Genomic DNA, 27616 nt, shown 5'->3' with positions numbered 1-27616 from the left:
TACCGTTTCCCAGACGCGGCGCCGTTGCGCAATATTTTCAGCAAGTGATGACTGCACTGCGGCCGGAATCGCCGAAAATTATCAGAACGTGGGCCAAGCTTTAGCCAACACATATCGGCACTATGACAAGCCCTCGACTGCGAGGCATCTCTGAATCTTTTGTCCTGCGAATGTACGCAGTGTGGGTAGAGGGAAGAAGCTGGTGCGCAGGGTCGCAGCCTCTCAAGAAACTCGTCACTTAAGTTTGCTGGCTTAAAGTTGACACGAAAGCTTGCAGACTAACCTTTTGCTAATGAATACAAGCTTAAGGCACCCATGTAGCCATATAGACAACTTTTCTAGCCCGTAAGAAAGAAATGTGCAACTTGTATGGAACTGATAGTTGATGAGGTGTTTCCCCTGCGAGTGGGTGGATCTGTCCATAAAACTAGCGCAACCGTAGGACACACCGACGCTTATGATCTCAGGACACATATCGAGCGTAAGCCACCTTGGGCTTCATGCCCCCCCCCCCTTTCTTCGTTAGCGTGCACAGCCAGTCCAAGCGCAAGGACAACGTCTCCTGGGAGAGCACAGAAATGACGCATGCTGTGTTACGCTACGTTCTTCTTACCGCCTCCCTCCAGTTTTTGTGTGTCTGCTTGTTGTTTTACTTCATTCTCTTTCATTCGCTTGCACCGGGACGCTGTCGGATATGTACGCTGGAGAAATGTTCCATATATGCGAATTGCGCCTTAAGTGAAAGCTCCCATTCTACAGGAAATAGCTCCTGTAGAGCTGCTTTCTCTGTTATGAATTAGTGTTAGTAGAGTGAGCATATTTGTGAGCGGAAGGATAAAAAACAAGACGAGATTGTAAAACGGAGGCAGACTGCTCAAGCCATCATATGAGCTTACTAACCAGTAAAGGAAATAAACGCCCTGAGCAAAATAAAACAGAGCAAGGAAATCTCCAAAAACCACCCAGGAAATACGTTTGATGTAAAAGGTTACAAGAAAGAGGATCTTAGGAAAAATAAATGGCCTTGTGAAAGCCTTGAGTAGCAGTAGTGATACTGCATTGCCGGAGGCGTTGTTCATAACTAAAGGTTGTGCGATTCCTACTTTAGAGGAGAAAGATCGTTCAAGCGATTTAGCTTTCCTTGATGTAGGCATTTTATGCGTAATGGTGTTTTTTATATGCATTTCATTACCATTTCTTTTATAAATATTCTGCACTCAAGCTTGCAAAACACCTTGATATGATCGCAGTTGAACTATGAACCGCTCGTTGTGGGTACAGTTACTAAAATATTAAACCATTATATTGTGATTACTAACTAAAACACCCGAGGAAACCGCTGTGTCGAGTTTTGTCTACGTTGCGATCTCCAGCGTTTGAAAATTCAAATGGGGTTGTGCAATATGCTAAGTAATGAAACCGAAAGAAAAAATAGCCGTTTCTTGATTATGTTGTCATATTACCGGTGCCTGTAGCAGCGCGCGTCATCAGATAAATATCTATAATTACAATCCTGCCCTCATCCACTGATCATTCTTGAAAAATAGCATTTCTTTGTAGCGCTGTTCTCTGCTGTATAAATTGTAACACTTTTTGTTGTTGTTTGTTGCTTAATGAATGATAATGCCCTCGGCAAAAAGGCCACCTAAGGATCGGCTATCGCAGTTATTAAAAATAAGCTCCAGCGACTAAGAAATGTGGATAAAAAAACAACACTAACAAACGAAGAAAAGAAAAGAAAGAAGACGAAAGAAAGAAAAATAGCCGAGGAATAGAGCATCAACTAACTCAGGCATAGCCTGCTAGAAAATTTGCATCGTCACAGCGCGCTGTATCGGGGACATGCGAACGTCCAGTCACAGCGTGCTTTACCAGAATAATATTTATCTGTCATGGCGTGAAAAACAACGAAAAAGAAGCTTGAGCACAGCAAAGACTAAAGCACACGCACACGCGCAATAAGCGCAAGTTCGCATAAATGGTCACGAAGCCAAATATTGCGCATATGCATAAAAGACTACATATATATGTGTGTACACAGGGGGTGTCCCAGCTAACTTGGTCGAAGATTTTAAAATATATTTAAGAGCTTTTATTTAAAAACGAAATTCACAGTTTTTTATTCCAAGAATAAGCAAACAGATTACGACGTAAAGCTTTTTTATTCTGGATCGCAACTTGAACATGTCTGAAGCCATTCGTTTCTGGGTGTTACATTTCACAAAAACCTAAGCTGGACAGAACACATAAATAAGGTACGCACTAAGGTTGCACGATCTGTTGGCTTGCTACAACGGATCCGATGCATTGTGCCTATCGGGCTCCTCATACAATTGTACTTTTCGTTTGTGCACTCGCATCTTAGCTACTGCCTCTTAGTATGGGGAAACGGTAATAAAACAGATATAGAAAAATTGGCAGTTTTGCAACGGCGAGCTGTCCGGTTGCTGAACTTCTCGAAACAATACATAGGATCTTCTATACTAATGATGCGCTACAACATTCCTAATATTAGAGACTCTTACAAAACAAAGATCTGTATACGGCTATTTAAGCAGATCTCCAGCAACAGGGAACTATTTTCAACTCTTTACCTGAGTAGAGACACGGGATACAACCTACGTCACACATCAATAGTAATAAAGAAACCAAGGACAAAATATGGCACGCAAACAATCGAATATGAAACCATTTCTTTATGTAATATGTACGCTAACATTGTTGACGAAGCTATAAATTCTAGAACAATTCACAAATTTAAACATGCAATACAAAACATAATATTTTCTGATCACTGTGTGTTTAACGAATGTTAATAAATGTTTCTTTGTTTAATATCAATAGTAATGTTATTAATGTTCTATTCTGAATGTATAATTTTTGTTAATAACAGAATGTTCTGTACTGAAGGCACTGGGCAGTGGGCATGGTGCTGGTGTGCGGGTGCAAGAGAAGACGACGAGAAGTGCTTGCTTCCCCGTTACGATATAGCGCCGACCTGTTTACGCCTAGCGCTACAACCTATATCTAGTTACCCTTCTGCTAGGCGAACACCCTCATTGCATTTGGTGGAGCTGCTGGGTTTCTCTTCGACATCCTGGAACTCCGCAGCCGAACGCTACCACCAGCTGTTGCAATGGATGAACCGGGACCGTCCCAGGCTGCTGCTCCCGTGCCCCCCGCCATCGTCTGTTCTGGCGTCATCCGGCAGCGCGATCCGGCTATATTTAGCGGCACAGACGACCACGACGTGGAAGACTGGCTCGCCGAATATGACCGTGTAAGCGCCTATAATAAGTGGGACGACCGCGCCAAGCTCACAAATGTCATCTTTTACTTGACTGACGTGGCAAACCTATGGTTCCGCAATCATGAAGCCGATTTTACCACCTGGTCGGCTTTCACGGCAACTTTGGCAGAGGTCTTCGGCCGTCCCGCCGTTCGCCGGCTTCGCGCTGAGCAGCGCTTGCGTGGTCGAGTTCAACGCCAGGAGGAGACCTTCACTAGTTATATTGAAGACGTGCTCTCGCTATGCAAGCGCGTCAACTCATCTATGGACGAAGCTGACAAGATTAAGCACGTCATGAAAGGCATCGATGACCAAGCCTTCCAGATGCTCGTCGCGAAGAGTCCGCGGACGATTGCCGAGGTCGTACAGCTCTGTCAGCACTACGACGAGCTGCGCAAGCAGCGTGCATCAACGCGCGCTGCTCAGCAGGACACCACGGATCTATCTCCGTTGGATTTCGGCCGCGACGCTGCCGATATCTCTGCCTTAATGCCGGAGATAAAGCAGTTCATCCGTCAGGAAGTGGCACGCCAACTCTCTCTGGCGAACAGCACACCCGAGCCGTCGACAACCTTGGCTCCCTCGCTTCGCCACGTCATTCAGACCCAAGTTGCCGCGGCGCTGCCATCTGCCCCTCCTCCGCAGCCTGCAGCTGGACCGCTCACTTACGCTGACGTTGTTGCCCGGCCTTACGCTCCTCCGGCTCCTGATGCCTACCGGGCCACTGGCACCTTCCATGTGCCGCCGCCACCTTCACGCCCGATGGTCGTCCCTTACTCGGCCGCTGGGGCGCCTGTCGTCAACCCGTGGCGTACATCTGACAACCGGCCAATATGCTATTTCTGCCATTTTCCGGGCCACGTAGCACGATTCTGCCGCCGTCGCAGCCCCCGTTTACCTGCCAGTGGGGGCGCCTCAAGCTACAGGCCTGCTCGACTTCCGCGTCAGGACCCATCTAGCCTTCCTCCGGACTCATCTTACAGTCGCCTCCCTTTCGATGCACGCCGGTCACCTTCTCCACGTCGCCGATCCATTTCCCCGATGGTTCGCCGACCCAGCCCAGCCCGTGAGGAAAACTAACAGTCGCAGTTCCAGAGGCAAGAACTGCGTTTACGTCGAACATTTCAAGGCCTCATTCTAACCCGGTGAACGAAATTGAACTGTCCGTCGACGGCGTCACCGTACACGCACTTATCGACACCGGAGCCGCCGTTTCTATTATTAGTGAGAAGCTTTGCCGCAATTTGAACAAAGTGACCATTCCCCTTACCTCTCTTTCTCTGCGTACGGCAACCTCGCATCGCATTCAGCCTTCAGCGTCGTGCACAGCCCGGGTTGTCATTCAAAGCGTTATGTATGTTATAGAATTTGTCGTCCTACCTCGTTCCTCACACGACGTTATTCTTGGATGGAATTTCTTATCTGTCAATCAAGCTCTTATCGACTGCGCTCGTGCCGAACTTACGTTATCCGTGTCGTGCTGCGACCATGACGACCATTCTTCTCCTAAAGTTGTTGCCGCCTCTGACATCGACATCGCACCTTTCTCCGCCGCTCTGGTTCCTGTGTCATGTAACTCTGCTGCGAAGTCATCTGTTCTGTTTACACCGTCGGCCACTTGTGCGCGCCGCCGGAACTTTCTACTTCCGTTTGCTGTCGTCACTTTTTGCGACGGTTCTGCTGCCCTTTACGTGTGCAATCCGTCCGCCTGCCCATCATCCCTACTCCGCGGCGAGTGCCTGGGTACCGCTGAAGCTTTCGATAGCGTTCTCCCGGCCAGCATGTTTGGCGACACGGCATCACTTCCGATTTGTTCCGTCACTAATCCTGCCGCGACTGATGCCCCTGTAGACGTCTTCGCTCGCGCCGTCGACGCAGAACTCACACCTGCGCAGCAAACAGAAACCATCAAACTCCTCCAACGTTTTCGTTCCTCATTTGACATTGACCAACCATCCTTGGGTAGAGCGTCCGCAGTCGTTCACCGTATCGACACCGGTCAGCAAACACCATTGCGCCAGCGTCCCTATCGTGTGTCGGCTGCTGAACGCCGTATCATCGACCAGCACGTTGACGACATGCTGGAGCGTGGTATCATCCAGCCCTCTAACAGTCCCTGGGCATCTCCGGTTGTCCTCGTTAAAAAAAAAGATGGCTCCATTCGGTTCTGCGTCGACTATCGCCGCCTTAACCGAATAACGCGCAAAGATGTCTACCCTCTGCCGCGCATCGACGATGCCTTGGACTGTCTGCAGGGAGCGGAATTCTTTTCGTCGCTCGATTTGCGCTCCGGGTACTGGCAAGTGCCAATGGCAGAGGCCGATCGTCAAAAGACAGCCTTCGTAACGCCTGATGGGCTATATGAATTCACTGTCATGCCGTTCGGCCTCTGCAACGCGCCTGCCACTTTCGAGCGAATGATGGACACCATTCTTCGAGGGCTGAAGTGGAAAACGTGCCTCTGTTATTTAGATGATATTGTGGTTTTTTCCACCGACTTTGCGTCGCACCTCAACCGCCTCGAGCAGGTACTTGCGTGCCTCTCCACTGCAGGACTGCAACTAAATTTGAAGAAATGCCACTTCGGCGCTCGTACACTTACTATTCTCGGCCATGTAGTTTCAAAAGACGGTATCCTTCCGGACCCCACAAAACTTAGCGCCGTATCCGAGTTCCCTAAACCAACCACCATGAAAGAGCTTCGCAGCTTCATCGGCCTGTGCTCCTATTTCCGACGCTTTGTCCGTAACTTTGCCTCTGTCATTGCCCCCTTGACGCAGCTTCTCACCGGCCGTTCTGACCTATCAGCCTGGTCCTCGGCGTGCGACGACGCATTCCAAGAACTACGACGCGTTCTCACCTCGCCTCCAGTACTGCGACACTTCGATCCCTCTGCTCCAACTGAGATCCATACGGACGCTAGTGGTGTCGGGCTCGGCGCTGTTCTTGCACAACGCAAGGATGGCTTCGAAGAGTACGTCGTCGCATATGCCAGCCGCACCCTTACCAAAGCCGAGGCGAACTACTCAGTTACTGAGAAGGAATGTCTGGCCATCATTTGGGCTATCGGCAAATTTCGTCCTTATGTGTACGGGCGTCCATTTGACATCGTGACCGACCATCATGCCCTATGCTGGTTATCTTCACTAAAAGATCCAACTGGTCGGCTTGCCCGTTGGGCATTGCGCCTACAAGAGTACGACATCCGCGTTGTTTATCGCTCAGGCCGAAAGCATTCAGACGCAGACGCTCTATCCCGGTCACCACTGCCCTCTGGCCCTGTCCACTCGTCTATTTCTACCTGCGGTGCCTTCGCCCTCAACATTTCCGACATGCCATCAGAGCAGCGCAAAGACCCATGGATCTCTTCGCTTATTGACTTCCTGTCCAGCCAGTCGCCAGCACCGATCTCTCGGACGCTTCGTCGCCAAGCCACGCACTTCATCATTCGGGATAACCTGCTGTACCGCCGCAACTACAATTCCAGCGGCCGTAAGTGGTTGCTTGTTATACCCCGACACCTCCGCTCCGACATCTGCGCCACGTTCCACGACGACCCACAATGCGGCCACGCTGGTGTATTAAAAACATACTCTCGCCTGCAGCTTCGGTACTACTGGCGCGGTATGTACCGTTTCGTTCGCCAGTATGTCCGGTCATGCCACATATGCCAACGACGCAAGACGCCACCTCAACATGCCGCCGGCCCCTTGCAACCTTTACCATGCCCCGCGCGCGCGTTCGACCGCGTCGGCATTGACCTATACGGTCCGCTTCCCAACACTCCAAGCGGCAACCGCTGGGTTATTGTTGCTATCGACCACCTCACGCGGTACGTTGAAACTTCAGCCCTAGCATCTGCCACAGCAAAAGACGTCGCCAGTTTTATCCTTCAAAATCTGATTTTACGCCATGGAGCACCTCGAGAATTACTGAGCGACCGCGGTCGCGTTTTCCTCTCTGACGTCCTTTCAGCATTGCTAAAGGAGTGTCGCATCATTCACCGCACTACCACAGCATATCATCCTCAGACTAATGGGATGACCGAACGTTTCAACCGCACCCTTGGTGACATGATGGCCATGTATGCTTCATCTGACCACTCGAATTGGGATCGCATTCTACCTTTCGTCACCTACGCTTACAATACCGCCACGCAAAGCACCACTGGGTTCTCCCCTTTCTTTCTCCTTTACGGACACGAACCTTCATGCACTATGGACACGATTCTACCTTACCGGCCAGATGCTTCGGAGTGTACGACTGTTTCTAGAGCGGCTGCTTACGCCGAAGAATGTCGCCAGCTCGCTCGTTCGTTCACATCCCAGGACCAGTGGCGCCAAAAGCTTCGCCACGATTCATCCACTACGGCTCCGTGCTTTGCGCCTGGCTCGCTGGTCTGGTTGTGGGTCCCCTTTACTCCTCCAGGCCTTTCCTCCAAGCTGCTCTCCAAGTACCACGGTCCTTATCGGGTACTGAAACAAACATCCGCGGTCAACTACCTCATCGAGCCACTCGAAACGCCTTCCGACCAGCGTCGTCGGGGCCAGGAAATTGTCCACGTCTCCCGGCTCAAGCACTGCCATGAACCCCCTGTGTTCTCCTGTCCTTAAGTCGCCAGGATGGCTACTCTTTCGGTGGGGAGTGATTGTACTGAAGGCACTGGGCAGTGGGCATGGTGCTGGTGTGCGGGTGCAAGAGAAGACGACGAGAAGTGCTTGCTTCCCCGTTACGATATAGCGCCGACCTGTTTACGCCTAGCGCTACAACCTATATCTAGTTACCCTTCTGCTAGGCGAACACCCTCATTGCAGTTCTTATTTTTCCTGTGCTGTATTTATTCAGTTACTTGCTATTTGGCAAACGGTTTATACTTTTCATTGTGTTTAAAATTTTGCTGTAAATAGTTTTGAAGTTTTGTGTCATATTAGTTGTACTTTGTTATCAGTTGACTGCTACTTCTGCTGCTCCAGCGAGGTAAAGGCCTTAGTCAGGAGGATTACGCCCTTCTTTTGCCTTACCTTGCGGGCAAACCTTGTATTTATGTTGCCCAAATAAATAAAAAATAAAAAAATAAAAGAAAATCGTACCAACTGCATAGTAGCCGTAGTCGTATGTACTTACGGCCAACATTTTTTTTCATCACGAAGTATTGCTTACTTAATTACTTTTAATTGCTTTTAAATGCTTGACGTGCTTGGAAATGCGATAAATGAACCCATCGCGAAACATGACATTGATGTGTGCCACCGTGTTCGTTCAAATGATAGCTGCCCGCCAATCATTGTTCAATTCAAGAACAGGTCAAAACGCGACTCTGTTCTTCGCAAGGCATGAAAGCTGCGTCCTTCCGTGGCTGACGTCGGCTGTTCTGGAAAATCTCCCGTATACATAAATGAGCATTTTTGTCCACAGCTCAAAAAGTTGCTTGCCATGACCATTGAGAAAAAGAAGAAAAAAAATGGCGGTTTGTGTGGACCACAGATGCTAAAATATTCGCAAGAAGGACTGAGTCTTCGAATGCGCTTCAAATAACATGTGTCGCTGACCCAGTGAAGATCGATGAACACCTGCAGCAGGCAGGTGTTTCATCATTAGCTTTCCCTTGTACATTTCTTTTTAATTCCTCTCTTGAATGATGTATCCGAATTTTAAATTGCCAAGTGATTTAAGAATACCTGTCTCTGCTAGCAGCTATATTTCAGCTTTTCATATTAATGCCCAGTCGGCCCAAAACAAGGAAGACGTCATCACAACTTTTATAAAAAGTTTTAAATTTTGTTTTGACGTAGGTATGATGACCGAAACTTGGTATACAAATTAACTGGAGGTACTCAAATTGCCTGGTTATAAGTCTTACTCTTTAAATCGTCGCGGTAAGAAAGGGGGTGGTCTTACGTTAATGGTTCAAGACAGATTTGAAAGCGAACTGCTCTCGAATTATTCTCGAATTACAGATGATTATGAAATTCTTACGGTAAAGTGCAAATATGGTATTTTATTGGTTATGTATCACCCATCTGGAGGGACACTACCTTCATTTTTATCTTTTTTTACACCATTTCTTGCTTGGATTAACGACAATAATTACAAACTAATTTTGGGAGGTGACCTTAACATTGATTTCCTGAGCAACTCAGTGCCACAGGCACAACTTACGGAAATGCTGAAGTGAATACGTTGGTAAATGTGATAAAACAACCGACACGTATACAGTTAAGTACGTCAACATGTATTGATGCTTTTATAACAAACTGTCAAAATCAGACAATTGACTCAGGAGTTCTCGGATCACATATTAGTGACCATTTGTCCATATACATAGTACAAAGCTTTAACAAACTCAAAAAACAAACACGAAAGTTCTGTCACATACCGCAACGTAAACCAGAAGACATTGCAGCGTTTTCGTTAAGTTTTACTAACTACAGACTGGCGCTCCATCTATGGCAGTGGTTACGCTACTCGCGCGTATGAACTATTAATAGACAAAATTAAAACAGCCTTCACCGTAAGTTTTCCTTACATCAAAAAGACCCGTCCCCGTAAGGCAAGAAAGCCGTGGCTTACTTCAGAATGCTTGAAAGCTATCATCGATAAAAGTTTACTGTTTCAAAGGTTCCTTAGGACAAAAAGCGCCTCCAGTTTACAAGCGTTTAAGAAACATCGGAATAAAACAAATAGCCTTTTGCGCAGACAAAAAGAACGATACTTTCATAACTTGTTTAATCACGAAGTATCTCGAAAACCGGAACTTGTCTGCAAAAGGCTAAATTCTTTCTTAAAAGGTTATTCTAAAGAAAACACTGGTTCCACTGAGATCAAATTAGATAAAGATATTTTCACTGGCCATAAGCTAGCTGACCTTTTTAACAATTTTTTCCCTCTATCGCAAGCAGTGTGCAGAATACTTCCTGCATAGAATTTATGCCTTCGAGAACACGTCAATCTGCGTATTTGTTTCCCGTCTGCCAACCAGAAGTTGTAGCAGTGTTCTCATCCCTCAAAAATAGCTACTGCGCCGACCCTGATGATCTACAAATTCGACCGGTCAAGTACGTGCTTGACATCATTGCCCCAGCCCTAACACATGTGATCAATCTAATCTTTTCTTCTGGGGATTTCCCTAGACAGCTACAAGTTGCTGAAGTCACCGTTATTTTCAAAGGCGGTGACAAAAATAATGTATCAAACTACAGGCCTATTTTCATACTGCCCATTTTTTTCCAAAGCTATTGAAAAGTTGATTCACATAAGAATTAATAGTGTTTTGAGTCGCCATGACATGATAACACCGTTTCAATTTGGTTTTAGTAAAATACGTTCCACGGAGTCCGCGTTACTTCTTCAAAAAGAAATCATATGAGGTGGTTTCGAGCGTCAACTTTAAGTAGTTGGATCATTTATCGACTATTCAAGAGCCCTTTGATCGTATTAATCCCACCACAAAAAAGAAAAGCTAGAGCATTACGGATTCCGTAGAGCATTTTTCACACTTATGCAAAGCTACTTGACTCATCGCCAGCAGCAGGTACAACTTAATAACTACAAATCAAGCTTTCGATCCCTAAACAGCGGAGTACCGCAGGGAAGCATTCTAGGGCCTCTACTTTTTAATGCATATATTATTGACGTAGTAAGAATAGATGAAAATACCCAATTTATAGTTTATGCTGACGATACTAGCTTATTTTTTTAGGATCAGAGTTATTGCAAATTCAAACCAGAACAAATAACGTACTCGCGAAACTGCATACCTAGAGTTTGAACAGCTCGCTAACTATAAATACGTCAAAAACAAAAGCGATTTTATTTAGAGATAAAAAAAAAAGGAAGTCAACTTTGATTTAGCGCTTTCTCTTGGTACATCAAAAATTGAGGTGGTTTCCGCTGTGAAATGTCTTGGTGTACTGTTTAATGAAAACATGTCCTGGGATTCGCAGTCTGATTCTGTTTGTTCCAGCCTTTCTCGCTCGGTTGATTATCGCGCACACGTTTTCTTTTGCCTGAGAAAGTAAAGCTGTTGTTATATAATTCACTTTTCCTTTCATAACTGTGCTATTGCTAGTTTGTCTGGGGAACCACCTTAATTTCCAAAATTCTGAGGCTTTCTAGATTACAGAAAAAGGCTGTCCGTTTGATTGTCAATGCTTCGTAGAACGCACACACAGGGCCCATCTGTAAAAACCTAAACATAATACCTGTTGTCGACTTGTACTATTCTTTACTAATTACACGCTACAAACAAGATATTAAAACAAACAATCTCTGCTTGAAAGAACTTGCTAATTTGACTGAAAGAATGCATGTTTATGACACGTGCGAAATCACTTTTTGGTTTACGCCGCGGACCCGTACTACCTATGGCCAACAAATGATCGCGTATACATTGCCTACTCTTTTAAACACCCGCCGTGGTTGCTCAGTGGCTATGCTGTTGGGCTGCTGAGCACGAGGATCGCAGGATCGAATCCTGGCCACGGCGGCCGCATTTCGATGGAGGCGAAATGCGAAAACACCCGTGTACTTAGATTTAGGTGCACGTTAAAGAACATTTCCGGTCGTAGTGGAGAACTCCGGTCAAAATTTCCGGAGTCCTCCACGGCATGCCTCATAATCAGAAAGTGGTTTTGGCACGTGAAACCCCAAAATTAATTTTTGTTTACTCTTCTAAACAACCAGCATTATTTTCTGTAATTCTGCTGCTGTTAAGTTTTGATTTTGTGCTGGAAAGTTTCTCCAAGTTTTGATAAATTTTGATGTCGTGCATAAAAGTAAAGTATTTCCGTTTTTATGTTAATTTCAACACATTTAGTTTTATTTTTCAAACGTATAGTTTTGGCATTGTAAGCTTGTCGCATACGAACATTTTCCTGTTGCCCCTGTCAAAGTGCAACTATCGGGTAGAGACCCCGTCAAGTTTCTGGCTTTTAGTCTGTGCCCCCAGCATTTTTGTACCTGCTGTCATGTACCGTAATGCCGAAATAAAATGAAATGAAAAAAAATGAAATGAAATTAGTGAGCTTTTTAATTATTGCTTGAATCGCAAATATATCAATTACAATGTTGTAGGACGCCTTAAATAACCTCTGAATCAAGCATTTATTTCGTGCTGAAGTGGGCCTGGTTGTTTTTTATCCAAGAAAAAACAAAAGCCCGCGAAATGCGCGAAATACGAAATAGATGCGCACTCGCACACCGCTACTCAAGCGCCTATATATGCAACCATTGAAAGATATACGGCTGCATTCTCTTATCGCCGCATCGTACAGGGCTCCGCTACGCTTATCAATGCGTCAGCGGCGTGTTCTCTTGATGCCGCAACCATCACATAGCGTGAAGCCCTGTATCGAGCTGCCGCCGCTTGTGAAGCCGTGTATCCGTGGCTATTCGCTTGGGAGCGTATGAGTAGCGGCGCGCGAGAGCGTATCTATTTCGTATTTTGGATGTATCGTGCGATATTTTTTCTCGGAAAAACCGACGAGGCAAAGCTGAGCACTAAACAAATGCTTGTATCGGAGGTTATTTGAGGTGCCCAACAACTTTGTAATTGATGTGTTTGCGATTCAATAAATAATGAAAAATTTCACTAATTAAAAGTAATTAAGTAATACTTCGTGATGAAAAAAATACTGGCCGTAAGTACATACGACTACGGCTACTATGCAGTTGGCACGATTTCTCTAGAGCTCTTGGGTATTTTAAGTCACTATTAACGAGAAAGTCGGGAGGAGCTGTGACAGCGTGTCTCAAGGCATGACCAAGGACCGAAAACCTTGTTCACAGATAAAAGACGCCTATATATATATATATATATATATATATATATAAACGAGAAGAAAGGGGGTTAATCGAGGGGCCCGATTTTTATTAGTCATATCATAAGAAGCCAACAAACATTGACACCAAGGACAACATAGGGGAAATTACTTGTGCTTAATAAATGAAATGAAGAGATGATAAATTAATGGAAATTAAAGTGGATGAAAAAACAACTCGCCGCAGGTGGGAACCGAACCCACAACCTTCGCATTTCGCGTGCGATGCTCTACCAATTGAGCTACCGCGGCGCTGTTTCCCCATCCACTTTCTTGGGTATTTATGTGTCCTAGTAGAACCCTGGGAGTGTTAGCCAGCGCCACCACTCACAGACCTTGGCGGCGGACAAGGAACGTCCTTCTTTGCCGCAGGCGTCACGGGAACGTGATCTTTTTGGGTGAAGGCAACTGGTCAATAAACCCACATATGCTACCTGAAGGCATCAATGTTGCCGGATTCGCACCCCTCGTTATGTAATAAACGAGAAGAAAGGGGGTTAATCGAGGGGCCCGATTTTTATTAGTCATATCATAAGAAGCCAACAAACATTGACACCAAGGACAACATAGGGGAAATTACTTGTGCTTAATAAATGAAATGAAGAGATGATAAATTAATGGAAATTAAAGTGGATGAAAAAACAACTCGCCGCAGGTGGGAACCGAACCCACAACCTTCGCATTTCGTCCACTTTAATTTCCATTAATTTATCATCTCTTCATTTCATTTATTAAGCACAAGTAATTTCCCCTATGTTGTCCTTGGTGTCAATGTTTGTTGGCTTCTTATGATATGACTATATATATATATATATATATATATATATATATATATATATTGTGCGAAACGTATTTAGAAGCACGAGAAGCACAACTTCGCGGTCAGTTTCGGTTTATTTGCCCGACAGTTTCAGTCGGTGGATTGACCTCCCTCAATATCTTCATATCTATGTACGGGCTTTATATCAAAGCTGCCGGATTAGAGACCCTCACGATAGCGAGGGACAGAGGTGATGGTCTCGAATCCGGTAGCTTTGATGCCTTCAGGTAGCAATCGTGGCTTTATTGACCAGTTGCCTTCACCCAAAAAGTTCACCTAGACGTGTCCCCTGCAGCACAAAGGATGTTCCACATTAGCCGACAAGGCCGTGAGTGGTGGCGCAGGCTAACACTCCCAGGGTTAGTTCTAGTAGATAAAACATAAATACCCCAGAAAGTGGATGAGGAAACGATGCCGCGGTAGCTGAATTGGTAGAGCATCGCACGCGTAATGCGAAGACGTGGGATCGTTCCCCACCTGCGGCCAGTTGTTTCTTTCGTCCACTTTAATTTCCGTTTATTTATTACTTTATTATTTCAATTAAGAACTGCAGATAATTACCCCTATGCCATCCTTGGTGTCATTGTTTGTTGGCTCCTTATGATATTACTATATATGTAAATATAACTAGAACAATGGTGGTTAACAGAGGGGCCCGATTTTTATTAATCATATCATGAGAAGCCAGCAAACAAAGACACCAAGAAAAACACAGGGGAAATTACTTGTACTTACTAATTGAATTAAAGAAAGTGGATGAAAAAAAAAAACGACTTGCCGTAGGTGGGGAACGATCCCGCGTCTTCGCATTACGCATTACTCCCAAGGTTAGTTCTAGTAGTAACACAAAGAAAGTGGATGGGGAAACCGCGCCGCGGTAGCTCAATTCGTTAGAGCATCGCATGCCTAATGCGATGACGTGGGATGATTCCCCACCTGTGGCAAGTTGTTTTGTCATCCACTTTCATTGCTATTCATTTATCATTTCTTTAATTCAATTAGTAACTACAAGTAATTTCCCCTGTGTTTTCCTTGGTGTCTTTGTTTCTTGGCTTCTCATGATATGATTTTGTGCGTGTGTGTGTGTGTGTGTGTGTGTGTGTGTGTGTGTGTGTGTGTGTGTGTGTGTGTGTGCGTGTGTGTGTGTGTGTGTGTGTGTGTGTAACTTTTTTCTGCGCTTGTAAACTTGCTCAGCATAACCTTTCCGACTTCTCGTGCCCTTACAGTATTCCAACTTAAGGTCCCCCATCCATAAATAGTTGCTACCAACAATAGTCCTGAAACCTGCGAGAATTTGTGAGCTCCTTTTCATGAGTGAGGTCGCCATACCAAATCCTTTGTGAAATCATGAAACATGAGCGCTCATATGTATGGCATGGTAGGGTGGGTGCCTTGCTCATGTTTCCAGGAGTTATACACAATTGCTGGTGCAAATTGAAGGTGCCTTTTTTTTTAATATTATTCTAAAAAACAGACACCACGTGGAAGGCTATGCTAGCATTATTCTTTTGGGATAGTCTTGTGTCAATGGGAGTGCTGCTCAGTTTTCACTCTTGCGGGAATCAAAGAAGCTCGGAGAGTTCTTTTCATGGAAGAGCTTTGCACCTTTTTTTTCCTTTTTCTTTATCAGGAGCTAAGGCAGTATCGTCTCTCATTAAGACGGGCCCCCTTAACTGAACGGTTTCTGGTTTGGCACAAAAGACTCTGCAAAGAGGGCCTTATGAAAAGCTACTTCCTTCGTTTTTAAAAACGCTGAGGAGAGCAGGTGCGGTCGCATGGGACCTAGAGGCACGCTAGAAAGAAATAAGCACGTGAAGAACACAAAACATCAGGTGTTGCACTATAGGACCGCGCATCGAGTATTTTGCTTTGCGTTTTCTGTTATTTTATCTTTTTAAACGACAGCCACGTCCTTAATTGACTTTTCTTAGGATCCGCGGCCTCAGAATGACGTTGTCTTGTATATATACACATATATATATATATATATATATATATATATATATATATATATATATATATATATATATATATATATATATTTGCCTTTCTGTATTCAACATACCGAAAAGAACAAATACAATACTAAAAACTCTCGTGAAGGGCCCTTTATTTTACCTTCGGCTTTCTGGATCCACATCCTAGAGGCTCATTTCAAAAGAAGAACGCAAAAGGCGCACGTGCTGCTCCCTTTTCTTTCGTTGAATTTGCGAGTGAAGCCGTGCAGAAGCGAAGTAGTCTCTCCGAGACGAATCCTGTTTGCCTAAGTTGTTTGCCATAGACGCTTTGAACGCACATCACTTGGCACGAAAGACCGCGCAAGGCGGGCGGCGGCAGTGCTGAGAAAGGGAAGGGGATTTCTCAGTCACATTATTTACAGCCCGCCCCCCTTTTCCTTTTATTTTTTTTTATGATTATTACATTTGCTCTTTTTGCGATTGCACATTGCCGCAGTTACTGATCCTGGCGCCTTAGACTGTGCACACATTATGTGTCGTGCTTGCGGGATTCACCAGTGTCGACTTTAGTTCGCTTGCGCTTCAGCGGCTTGAAACTGACAAAAGAGACGCGAGTCAAATCTCTCAACGCGATCTAGCAAAATACACATGTTCTACAAGGTACTCATATCAGCATAAGCCAAATCTGTAATAACTATAGTAAATAAGGAACCCTTCTTTTCAGATAGAACTAATGATATATATTGTCGATGATGTGCGCTATATTTATGTACGCACGTAAGGTGCTAATTTGTATGTGCAATGGGTACACGTGGCCGCGTCGTAGGTGTAGCTATTGGTTCGTTCGCAGCGTGCGCGTGACCAGCACGACTCATGCACGCGAGCAGACTTTCACGCGGGCTTTTTAAGGCAACGCCGGATGTGTTTAGGTGCAGAAAGGTATAACTATGGAAAAGAGGACGTGTACCGGGAAGGATTGTGTCTGACACATTATTCAAAGGCAACATATACCTTTCAAACTTAGTAATACTTGTTGGGGGGCTAGTTGGTGCATGTTTCCAGAAGAGGGTTATAGCGCCTGTCCCGTCTCGCTTGCTGTGTGTTGTGTTTTTTCGGCGCTATAACCCTCTTTCAAACTTAAATGTGTGCAGCCAAATTGAGATTTAAAAAAGGCAGTTAGCTCCCCATTACTACTCAGCTAAGGCAACATAATAGAGTGAACGTTGGGGGCTTCTGAACCTGGCGGCTTACATCTCAGCAGCCATGTCGGCTGAGTCCTTACTTAAAATAATTCGTCAAACTGATCGGGAGCCTTGTGAGTGTCTACAGAAAAATGCCACAGTGATAGTCGATATGACTGCCTTTGATACATATTGCAAGGAAGCGTTCGAAATTACGGCATTACACGTTGAACGTGTTATGTGATTGCTAAGCCAATACTGGTGGAAGTTTGGTTTGATATCAATGCACAATCATGGTGCCCAATGATACAGTCTTAGAAGGAAGCAGAGAGAAAAATTTAAGGAGAACAAAGACAGAGAGATTGGCCTGAGGTGCTTTCCTGTAACCAGCTCCCGGGATGTGGGAAGGGCAAGAGGGAGAGGAAGATGGACGAAATGGGTGACAGTGACGACAGAGCGAAGAGGCGAAACCCACAGTGGGCAATACTACTCATATCGAAGCAAGTTCACGAGTTCAAGGTTCTGGCATCATTCCTTTCCTTGTCCTAGAAGAAGAGAAACTTTGGCGAGTTGGTGATGATTCATGTTTCGGAAATTCACAACGCAAAACAGACAAGGACAACAATATAAATGTGGCTTTCCTAGAAATAAACTTCAGTTGGGAGTCAGCGCCCATGTCGTGTTCTTCTTTTCCTTCGTCCTTGTCTGCTTTGCGCTGTTAATTTGCGAAACATTCCTGTGTCTTTCTAGAAATTTTCTTTTTCTTTCTTGAAAGATACAACAACAACAACAACAACAACAACAGTGACTGTTTCAATATTGCACGACGTACGAACTTGAGCAGATCTCTAGTAATATACTAAAGTTTCTTTTCTTTTCAAGTGATGATGATGGAGCCTGCCGTTTCGGTGAAGCCTCAGTAACTAAATAATTAGTCGCTGCTTGCATGTGACACAAAATGTAAGTGAGAGAAAGAATCTTTTGTAAGGAAACGCGAGAAGTTTGCCTGGCGTCACGCATAGCATGCTCCTCCGGATGGTGCTAGGGCGCAACTATCATTACTATTACGAGAAAGCGTGTGATTCAGTCGAAACCTCAGCAGTCATGGAGGAATTACGGAATCAGGGTGTAGACGAGCCGTATATAAAAATACTGAAAGACATCTATAGCGGCTCCACAGCCACCGTAGTCCTCCATAAAGAAAGCAACAAAATACCAATAAACATAGGCGTCAGGCAGGGAGATACGATCTCTCCAATGCTATTCACAGCGTGTTTACAGGAGGTATTCAGAGACCTGGATTGGGAAGAATTGGGGATAAGAGTTAATAGAGAATACCTTAGTAACTTGCGATTCGCTGATGATATTGCCTTGCTTAGTAACTCAGGACACCAATTGCAATGCATGCTCACTGACCTGGAGAGGCAAAGCAGAAGGGTGGGTCTAAAAATTAATCTGCAGAAAACTAAAGTAATCTTTACCAGTATCGGAAGAGAACAGCAGTTTACGATAGGTAGCGAGGCACTGGAAGTGGTAAGGGAATACATCTACTTAGGGCAGGTAGTGACCGCGGATCCGGATCATGAGACTGAAATAATCAGAAGAATAAGAATGGGTTAGGGTGCGTCTGGCAGGCATTCTCAGATCATGAACAGCAGGTTGCCATTATCCCTAAAGAGAAAAGTGTATAACAGCTGTGTCTTACCAGTACTCACGTACGGGGCAGAAACTTGGAGGCTTACGAAAATGTTTCTACTTAAATTGAGGACGACGCAACGAGCTATGGAAAGAAGAATGATGGGTGTAACGTTAAGGGATAAGAAAAGAGCAGATTGGGTGAGCGAACAAACGCGAGTTAATGACATCTTAGTTGAAATCAAGAAAAAGAAATGGGCATGGGCTGGACATATAATGAGGAGGGAAGATAACCGATGGTCATTAAGGGTTACGGACTGGATTGCAAGGGAAGGGAAGCGTAGCAGAGGGCGGCAAAAAGTTAGGTGGACGGATGAGATCAAGAAGTTTTCAGGGACAACATGGCCAGAATTAGTACATGACCGGGGTAGTTGGAGAAATATGGGAGAGGCCTTTGCCCTGCAGTGGGCGTAACCAGGCTGATGATATATATATATATATATATATATATATAGGCATTTTGTATATTCACAAGTGGCGACGCGTGCGTCAGTTCTGCGTCCCTCGTGCTATCAACGAAAGGTCCGGATTATCTCCGTGGCTGACGCTTATCCTTCGTTTGTGTTCTTTATGTCATTTTCAATGATGACTTTATACGCTGATTCTGGAAATAAAGCATTTGGTTGCTAGAGTTAGCGCTCTGTCTTGTGCTCGTTACTTGCTCGTCCGGGGTCGCGCGGTTGCTGTTGTTGATTCCATATATATATATATATATATATATATATATGTGTGTGTGTGTGTGTGTGTGTGTGTGTGTGTCGTGTAACCGTTAAAGGCCACGGCATGCCATGGGGTCTGAGCCCATATCGAGTGTTCTAGACGAGACTGGCGCTTGTGTGAATGCTATGGTCGGAGGGCGTACGCGTGCGAGCATTCTGACGCGTGTTTTCCACCGCGCTGCAGGCGGCCGCTGCGTGATGCCTCCATGACGTCGTGGGCGGGCATGTCCGGCTCGGACTCGCCGCCGCGGGAACCCGAACCGCCGCCCGAGTGCAGCAGCTCGACCGGCTCGTCAGCGTCGCCGCTTCCCGCGCCCCACCAGTACCGCTTCGGGCTGCACAATGACCTCGGAAACTTCACCGCCAAACCGCCCAAGGTGAGCCGCTCGCGACGCACGCGGAAAGTCTCTGCGGCTATGATTTCAATAGCAAGAAACTCTACCGGGCGCATCGGCGTTCTTATATGGGCAAGGCAAAGTGCGAGAATCTATACGGCTGTATAGTATACTGTAATGATTTCTTTCTCTCAATTCTACTCGCCCTCAAGACCACCCGGTCCTGCCGATAACCTTATAGGAGCACCGTTCAAAGCACTGACCAAGTGCGAGGAACCGTAAAAGTGGTACAGTCATCCACAAAAGTTTACGGTCCGCGGGATTCTCAGAAAGCGTTCGATTTACGAGCAGCCTGTAACAGTAGTCGGTAAAACTGAATATCACAATATTGTTGATATGTAGTGGTAGTGGCTGTAAGTGCGAATGCTAGGGAGCGTTGTGAGGCTGCGCAGATATTCAGCTTTTTCTCAGATGTCGTGTCTCGTAAAAAATCGTGGTTGACTCTAAATTGTTCCTGCCCATATTTGTGTGGTGTTGCAGTGATTAATATATATATATATATATATATATATATATATATATATATTAGTTCGTGTATGCTATTAAAGCTGCATAACTCAACTTTTTGCATTGGTAGTCATAGTGCGAAGTTGCAAGCAGCTATAATGTATCTGTCTTCATCACCAATGCACTCTCTTACTTGTTTTAACGCAGGGGTGCTTCTTGAATTGATTAGGTTAAAAACGAGAGCAGATATGTATACGTCTTGAATTGCTACTTACAAGAACGACGTCCGAAAGATAACTCTATTCTGCCAACTGCACTGAATGCTCAAGAGCGCCTACGTCAGTTTAGCGTACTATTACGAACTTAGACAGTGTCACAGAAAATCTCTCGAGAAATTGGATCGGCATGCTTTCTTTTTTTCTTTTCTTTATTTGCTTACTTGTTGGGGTAAGCCTACGGCATTTTGCTTCAAAACGAAAACATCTGAATAGAACTAAATAAGATGGGTGAACTAAAATCGAACCAACTCGACAAATGCGTTCAAACATGGAAAGCATTAGGTATAGTACCATCCTCTCTCCACTGTCTTCGCGTTGACAATCAAATGTGATTGCGCAAAATTTGTCCTCCGAACGAGATTATGCACTCCTCCCCAACGATAGCAGCTTATTTGTGTAACGAGGCGGCAAGACGAGTAGCTCTTTTTTATTTCTTGTCAGTGAGTGTCTCGACAGGCCTGCACGGTGGCAGGAGAAATCTGGAGTAAGACCCCGAGGCAGGCCAGGTTGCGTCCCCGCTAGCGGCGGGCGTGTTCCCTGCACAAATTCGATTATGGGCGACGGCTCTGTCTCGCGGCTGCGGACGCATGCCCCAGGCCCTGTGTGGGGCCGCAGACCACCGCCCATTCGGTCGCGATCGGGCCTGCTCGCCCTATCCCTCCTGCACTGTGAAAGGAAATAACTCCCAGGTGGGAGTATAATGCTTGTCCTCTAGCGAACCCCCGGTCAGGAGTTTATTATACTCCGTATGATCGGAACAGAATTTTTACTCCGTGCGATCGGAATTTTTGCGTGGAACCATGGGAGTTTTTTTTCTTTGTCTCTTTTCTTACTTTGCGCTGGACGGAGTTTTTTCGAGGTGCAACGGGAGTATAAACAGAGCTACCGCGCCAGTTTGCGTGAAGATTATATGCAGAGGCTACTGGTCAAGTTTCGAAATATACACACGAGACTGCGTCAAATTCAACGAAACAAGTGAATGAAAGCACATAAGTCATGACATACGTAAACACTTGAGAAACGCCCAATGCAGAACTTAGAAATAGACATCCAACGTACACGCAACACACGAGAAGCAACGCTGCAGTATATATAGCCACGATACTTGTGTGCCTCGAAACCGCCTATAGCGAGCAGCTGTGCTGTTTTCAGAATTACGGCTCAAATGCTCGCTCATGCGAGACCTGCCTCTCTGAAATTAACAGAAGGCTTTAATAAACACGAAATTGTTAATTCAGAATAGTGAGAAAAAAAGTTTAATGGCATAATTTTTCGAAATTAGCATGCCATTCTGTGAGTGTTGAAGTGACTTCGCATACTGCAGGCGTTCCAGGCCCGAAAGTAGTGCGTTAGTTACAGTAAGCAAGAAAAATGCAAGTGCGTGTGCTTCATGGCAAAATTAGCTGTACAAAATAGTGGTAGCGTATCCAGAATTTATTGCGTGCGAGCATGACCCGCAGCAGCCGACGTAACATCGAAATGTGCGTAGTCATACATTTTTTAGACCGCACTACTTGCTCAGCGTCCAAGCAATGTCTCTCGGTTGTGAAAAGGAGCTACATCGCTGATCTGTCGAACAAATCCTCACACTCGGAGCCAGCCGGCACGCTTCTAAATCAGTGTCTGGGATAGAAATAATGTTATGCAATATCGGAAGCAACAACGTGATCAAAAGAGAAGTGCGCAATAACCATACAATTCACATCGCCCAGTAAGTAGCTTTATTTACAGCACGCATACTTATGTCCTACCGCTTTCTTTGTGTGTGTGTGGGGGGGGTCGAGGATATTCGTACACATACACATACAAACAGTAGCTTGCATTCCGGTCTTTCTCGGCGCACTAATGCAGCTGCCTCTCTGCGGGAAGAATTACCTCTCGCCATCTTCCTGAGTATCCGTGTTTCACGTACGATTTTTGGACCCAACTTCGAGGTCGCGTCATGTGATCCAGCACAGTTGGGACACTTTTGTGGATCTACTTGACAATCTTCCATTTGGTGGATCCCGCCACGTTGTTGACATGTCATGATGTTCTTGCAGACTACGCTCACGGAACCTATCTGCTGGCATCTGTGACACTTTAGAGGCTTTGGCACGTATGGTCGCACAGGATGCCTCACATAACCCACTTTTACAAACGCTGGTAAAGAAACTGAGTCAAAAACTATCTTAATGCAACGTGACTGTCCGAAGCGATGAATATTAAATATCCGAACTGTTGATGTCACAAGTTTGGTGAGATTCTCGTCCGTGATTTGGGAGTCGACGTCAGAGATCACGCCATTTGAGTTATCTTTCACATACACGCTGAAAGGACGGACCGGAATGCTGCTAAGTGTCTGAACTCCCTCTAAATTCTCTAGTATGGTTGCATTTGTCGCATCAACCGTAAGTACGATCTTGCGGGCGCGTTGATACGAACTTCATTTATCTGGCCTGGTACTATATATGCGCTCGAAGAATCCTGTTAAGAATTGTCTGTTAAGACTGTTCAGGTCGTCACTTGTTGATGTAGCCATGCACTCTATCGTAAAGGATTGGGCGCCCTTAGTCATCGTCAACTCACACCATGGTCATGTCCGGAGTAGTTTCCTTTTGAAACGACGACCTCTGATGACCTTGAGTCCACCCTGTGATTCCATTGCCTCTTCTGTGGAGCTATCCTTAGACTCGAGGGGGTCCCACACTTCCACTGGCAATGTCTTCCATCTGGAGCGATGTAGATAGCGAATGGCCGACTCCAGGTAGCTTTGGGGGAAAGACTTCCCCCTTTGTACTGAAAGACGCCCTCGTGAACGTGGCAGATGACGAGAAAACAAAAAACAAAAAAAAAAAAACCAGCGGGACGAAGCACACAAGAGAACTCTGTCACTTCGTCTTCCTCCTCCCTCGTCGGAGAGAGTTTTTCAAAACTCCCTGGGCGGAGTTTTCACAGGAGAACAAGATTTTGAAGCGTAGTGAAATCTCATCATGTCGCCTTATACCCGTGTCACACGGGCGTTTGGAAGGCCTTCCAACCGATAGTCAGTTGACTCAAAGGTCAAGTTCGAGCTGCTACACGGGCGGTTTCGAAGGCCGCCGAGTCAATAGTCTATCGACTCAACGGAGCACCCTACAACTCTATCGAAATCTCAATGGCCTTTGAGCAACGGAAGCGGAAACAGCGCGAACATGCCCGCTCGTTCACAATGTGCTCGTACTCACGGTTAGAAAGAACAAATCAAACCAAATGCTCTAAAAATACTATATATGAGTGTTATTCATTATTCAATAAAGTGTTTTTGCCACTTGACATGTGCGAACACACACCAAAACGGCAGCCGCATCGAGAGGCGCAAACGTTGCCGCAGTTTCGCTACTCAGCAACTTAAAAACTAAACATATATGTATGGCAATGTATAAACAAATTTTTTTAATGTAAGAACAAACATAAAAGAAATTATAGTGTCTTTAAATGGTTTTAATGTTGTTTAACTTTTCGTGACATGAAAACGAAAATAAAGATCCGCAGCGCCACACAATTTTGCGAGAAACGCCTGAACCACTCAACGGCCTTTCAAAAGTGCCGTGTAGCAGCGCGACAACTGCTTTGAGTCGATAGAGTTGTGGCGTTTCAAAGGCCGTTGACTGGAAGGCCTTCCAAATGTGCCCGTGTGACACAGGTATTAATCCTACCGCATGCAGCTAGCCAATGGAGTGAAACGCGGGAATGTCGCTGTATTGCTCTCATACATCGGAGTAAATATTCAAGGATGGGGGGTTTTAGTGCACATCACCTGTTAAATACTCCCAGGTGGGTTTATTTTCGTTTACAGTGGACACTGGAGCGTACATCAGCCCATTCGTTCCGATCACTCCGCTGCACTCGTAGTAGGCCACCCTTTACAATTATTTCGCGTCGACATCAGCGCAGAATCATGCGCGATTCGAGGAAATTCGGCTTAATCTAGATGGTGTTGCTATAGATCAGGCTAGCCTGATAGTCCGAGCGCGACAATTACTCCGTCTGTCCCTTTGTGACTATTTCCGTGTGACAAATTTATCACCGCTTGTCTAGCAGTTCAGTCTCCTATAGAAATGCCTCAAAAATGCTCGAGACCTCCTTGCGCACTATCCGAGGTCTTTCATAGAAAACTAGTTGTTTTGCACACGCGTGACGACACATTGGCCCGAATTCACAAAGCTTTGTGTTCGTAAGTGCTGTTTTCCTTGGTTCGTCACCTAGGGTAGTAATATATCCGGCACCACGATTGGCTAGTGTCTGGTCTTGCGAATGTTTCTAGCGTAAATGCTTTTTTATGAGTGTGGGTCCTTATTCTTCTCATGTTATTAAGCACTTCATCAGTGAAAGTTTATGGACGCGTGCGGCTACTGTACCAAAAGCAGTCAGAACATTAGCAAATAAAATGGCCCCAAATTTGTCCTCGGCAGGGTTAAACTTTGGCCCTAATGGTAGTGAAGTAGGCAAATGAGTAGGTATGATTGATCAAATAATTGGAGAACTTGGAAGCGTCATGCTTCTCGCCTACTTCATTTCACTTATGAGTAGCAGAAAAGGTGAAGTGAGGAGAAAATTACTTACAAAATGGTAAAACTGGTATTAAGCATAGTGGTGAAAGAGAGCTTGTTCTGAAAGAAAGAACACAATTCTCCGGTAGTTTTAGTTCTGCGACAATTGTTTTCGTCCGATAACCCCTCATGGCTCTATCGATAAAATATACCGAAATTACCAGTGCCTTCACTCCATCCGTAATCGCCTTCTCATGACGTACGCGCATAAATGGTACCCCAGGAGGGTACACACCACAGTTCACGTCACGTGCTTGTGGTTGCTTATTAGCACAAGACGCTGGGGGGATTTTTTGAAAGACGCCATCGCATGGTGCTTTAGAAAAGTACACTTGATTGACTCGTTCTACGTAAGACGAGAAGGGTAACTAGAGAACAGCCGAGTCTTAAAAGTGAAACATGATTGTACGCCAGTGACGAAACAAAGGCGCGTCCATCGCATGGTGATTGGTCTAGTCGACTATGGGCAGCAAAACAGAGATGCCATTTGGAGCGAAAAATAGGCAAATAACTTTCGCCACTGCGAGCACTGCCCGCGCATGTCGCGAGGGTATTACTGCATAAAGCACAGAGCTACCGCTAATTGTGAGCAGACAGCGACAGTTTGTTTCAGCACGGAGCAGCAGCACGAGCCCAGTGCTTCACGTCATCGGCAAAGCAACCCTCTCCACCTGGCGCTGAGTTGCTGCTCGTGCCCTTTAATATGCTCTCGCCGGCTTTCCCTCGCCGTCCGGCGGGCTCCGGTCGGGGAGCCCCTAAGCTACCGGATAGCTCGGCAAACAGCGCGTATCCCCGCGCGAGAGGCGAAAGGGAGCCGGGCTTCTCCCTGAAAAGGAGCACGGGCTAATGGAGGCAGCTTCTCTTCTCCCCTTTCCGCCGACCCGCTTATCGGCGTCTCTGGACGGGCTCGTTGTTTCCCTAACCGGGCGCGGATGATGAAGAGCTTTTCCCTTTCGATCGAGCTCGGACGCCGAGGAGAAAAGGGATCGAGAGAGGTACAACGCGTGATAAGATTGAGATATAGGCCGTTGCTGCGGCTGGCCGTCCGGTGCTGCGCACTCGAGGAGGAAAAAGGAAGAAGAGCGCCAGCAAAAAGCTCACGCCCGCGCTGACCGGCAGTGTGGCCGTTAGACTCCTCAGTCGCTGATGCTTTGCGTGCACCGGCAGATGGCGGTTCCTCGGATCGGCTGGCGCACTCGTGCAACGAGTTTCGTCTTGGAAGCATCGGCGCCCTTACAGGCTCAGAGTATAGATCACGCCTCCGTGGGAACACTGCAGGGTGCTTCTATGCCCCGAGAAAGTTCTAGATAAGAGGCGCGGGATATTGTTTACAGAATTAAGGACAGCAGGAATAAGGGAAAAGAGTTCACGCTGAACGTGGCGCTTTTCGATCCCAATAGAGTAGAACCCTATCGTGGGCTAGCCAGTTCGTTCCAGGTATTATTAAAAACTATGCGCGCAATATATTAATCAGTCAACTCTATAATTCAGAACCATAGAAGGGTCCAACGCTTTCAATGTTATATTTGGTGTCCGTAAATACTGTGGTGTTTTCAGGAGGTCGGGTTTTGTTTCGTTTGTTATCTTTCAGCGAGTATACATGTAACATGACTGAACGCTTACTTAAATACGAGACAATTTGCAAACACTAGTCAAAAAAATATTTCGGACCGAGCGCATTAGGAGGTGTCCTACTTTCGGCCGCTGGAAAAGACCAGCCACGGTCATGAACATTTGGTCTCGGTAATTTAGTTCTACCTGCATGGTCCTGATAAAATTATGTCTTGAACGCTTAGCGCTGTGAAAGCTTTCGCTGTAGGTAGGCTTACTTGTGATTTTCTTTTTTTTTTTTTGTATTCAGGCACTGCTCGATGATAAATTGTCTTCTGAATCACTTCGGCAGGTTGTGCATTTTTCACAGGCGAAATGGCCTCTCCATGCGTCGGGGCTTTTTCCTTGCCACTCGCAGAAGTAATGTTGTCGCGCTGAAAATTAAACGATTTCATTTGACGATATTTGATTTGAAGCCCGGGTGATTGCGGCCGTGATTCACATCACCGGTGATACTGGTCCTTTTTGTTGTAGTAACTAAATTTCAGGCGGGTAATGTGAAAAAAAAAAGAAAATGAAAGTAAGGCGTAAAGCACTGTCCGATGGTTCCCAGACCAATTCTCTTCACATACTTTCGCAGCATCAAATAAGTAAAACAACCGATTCAACGTTATCGTGTACGTTTCCGACAGAGCTGCAACAAACGTATCGCAAGCGTACAACACTCTATCTTGTAAGATGTGCACGCAGATTTAGTGAATACTTCAGACGTGCGCACTGCGTATAGAACTTAGTACATAAATGCAGTAATCTCATGCACGTAATCAAACTTTACATACTAACGTCATTTTAAGACTCGTAGAAAGAGTTTAAAGACGCTCAGCTGTACGCCTT

General features: G+C 45.7%; 1 protein-coding gene across 1 annotated transcript in view; it reads left to right on the top strand.

Annotated features, from left to right (window-relative positions):
- Window positions 1-19686: 19686 nt before the first annotated feature.
- The window catches only part of LOC129387973 (uncharacterized), a 176720-nt gene continuing 168790 nt past the window's right edge, over window positions 19687-27616 (top strand). Inside the window, exon 1 of the mRNA XM_055077865.2 lies at window positions 19687-19857. Within this exon, the coding sequence (XP_054933840.1) occupies window positions 19687-19857 (171 nt within the window). The remainder of the gene's footprint in view (window positions 19858-27616) is intronic.

Source organism: Dermacentor andersoni, chromosome 1 (assembly GCF_023375885.2).
Source record: "Dermacentor andersoni chromosome 1, qqDerAnde1_hic_scaffold, whole genome shotgun sequence".
NCBI classification, from domain to species: Eukaryota; Metazoa; Arthropoda; class Arachnida; order Ixodida; family Ixodidae; genus Dermacentor; species Dermacentor andersoni.
The sequence above is the reverse complement of the archived record's forward strand: the minus strand, read 5'-3'. Positions and strand labels throughout refer to the sequence as shown.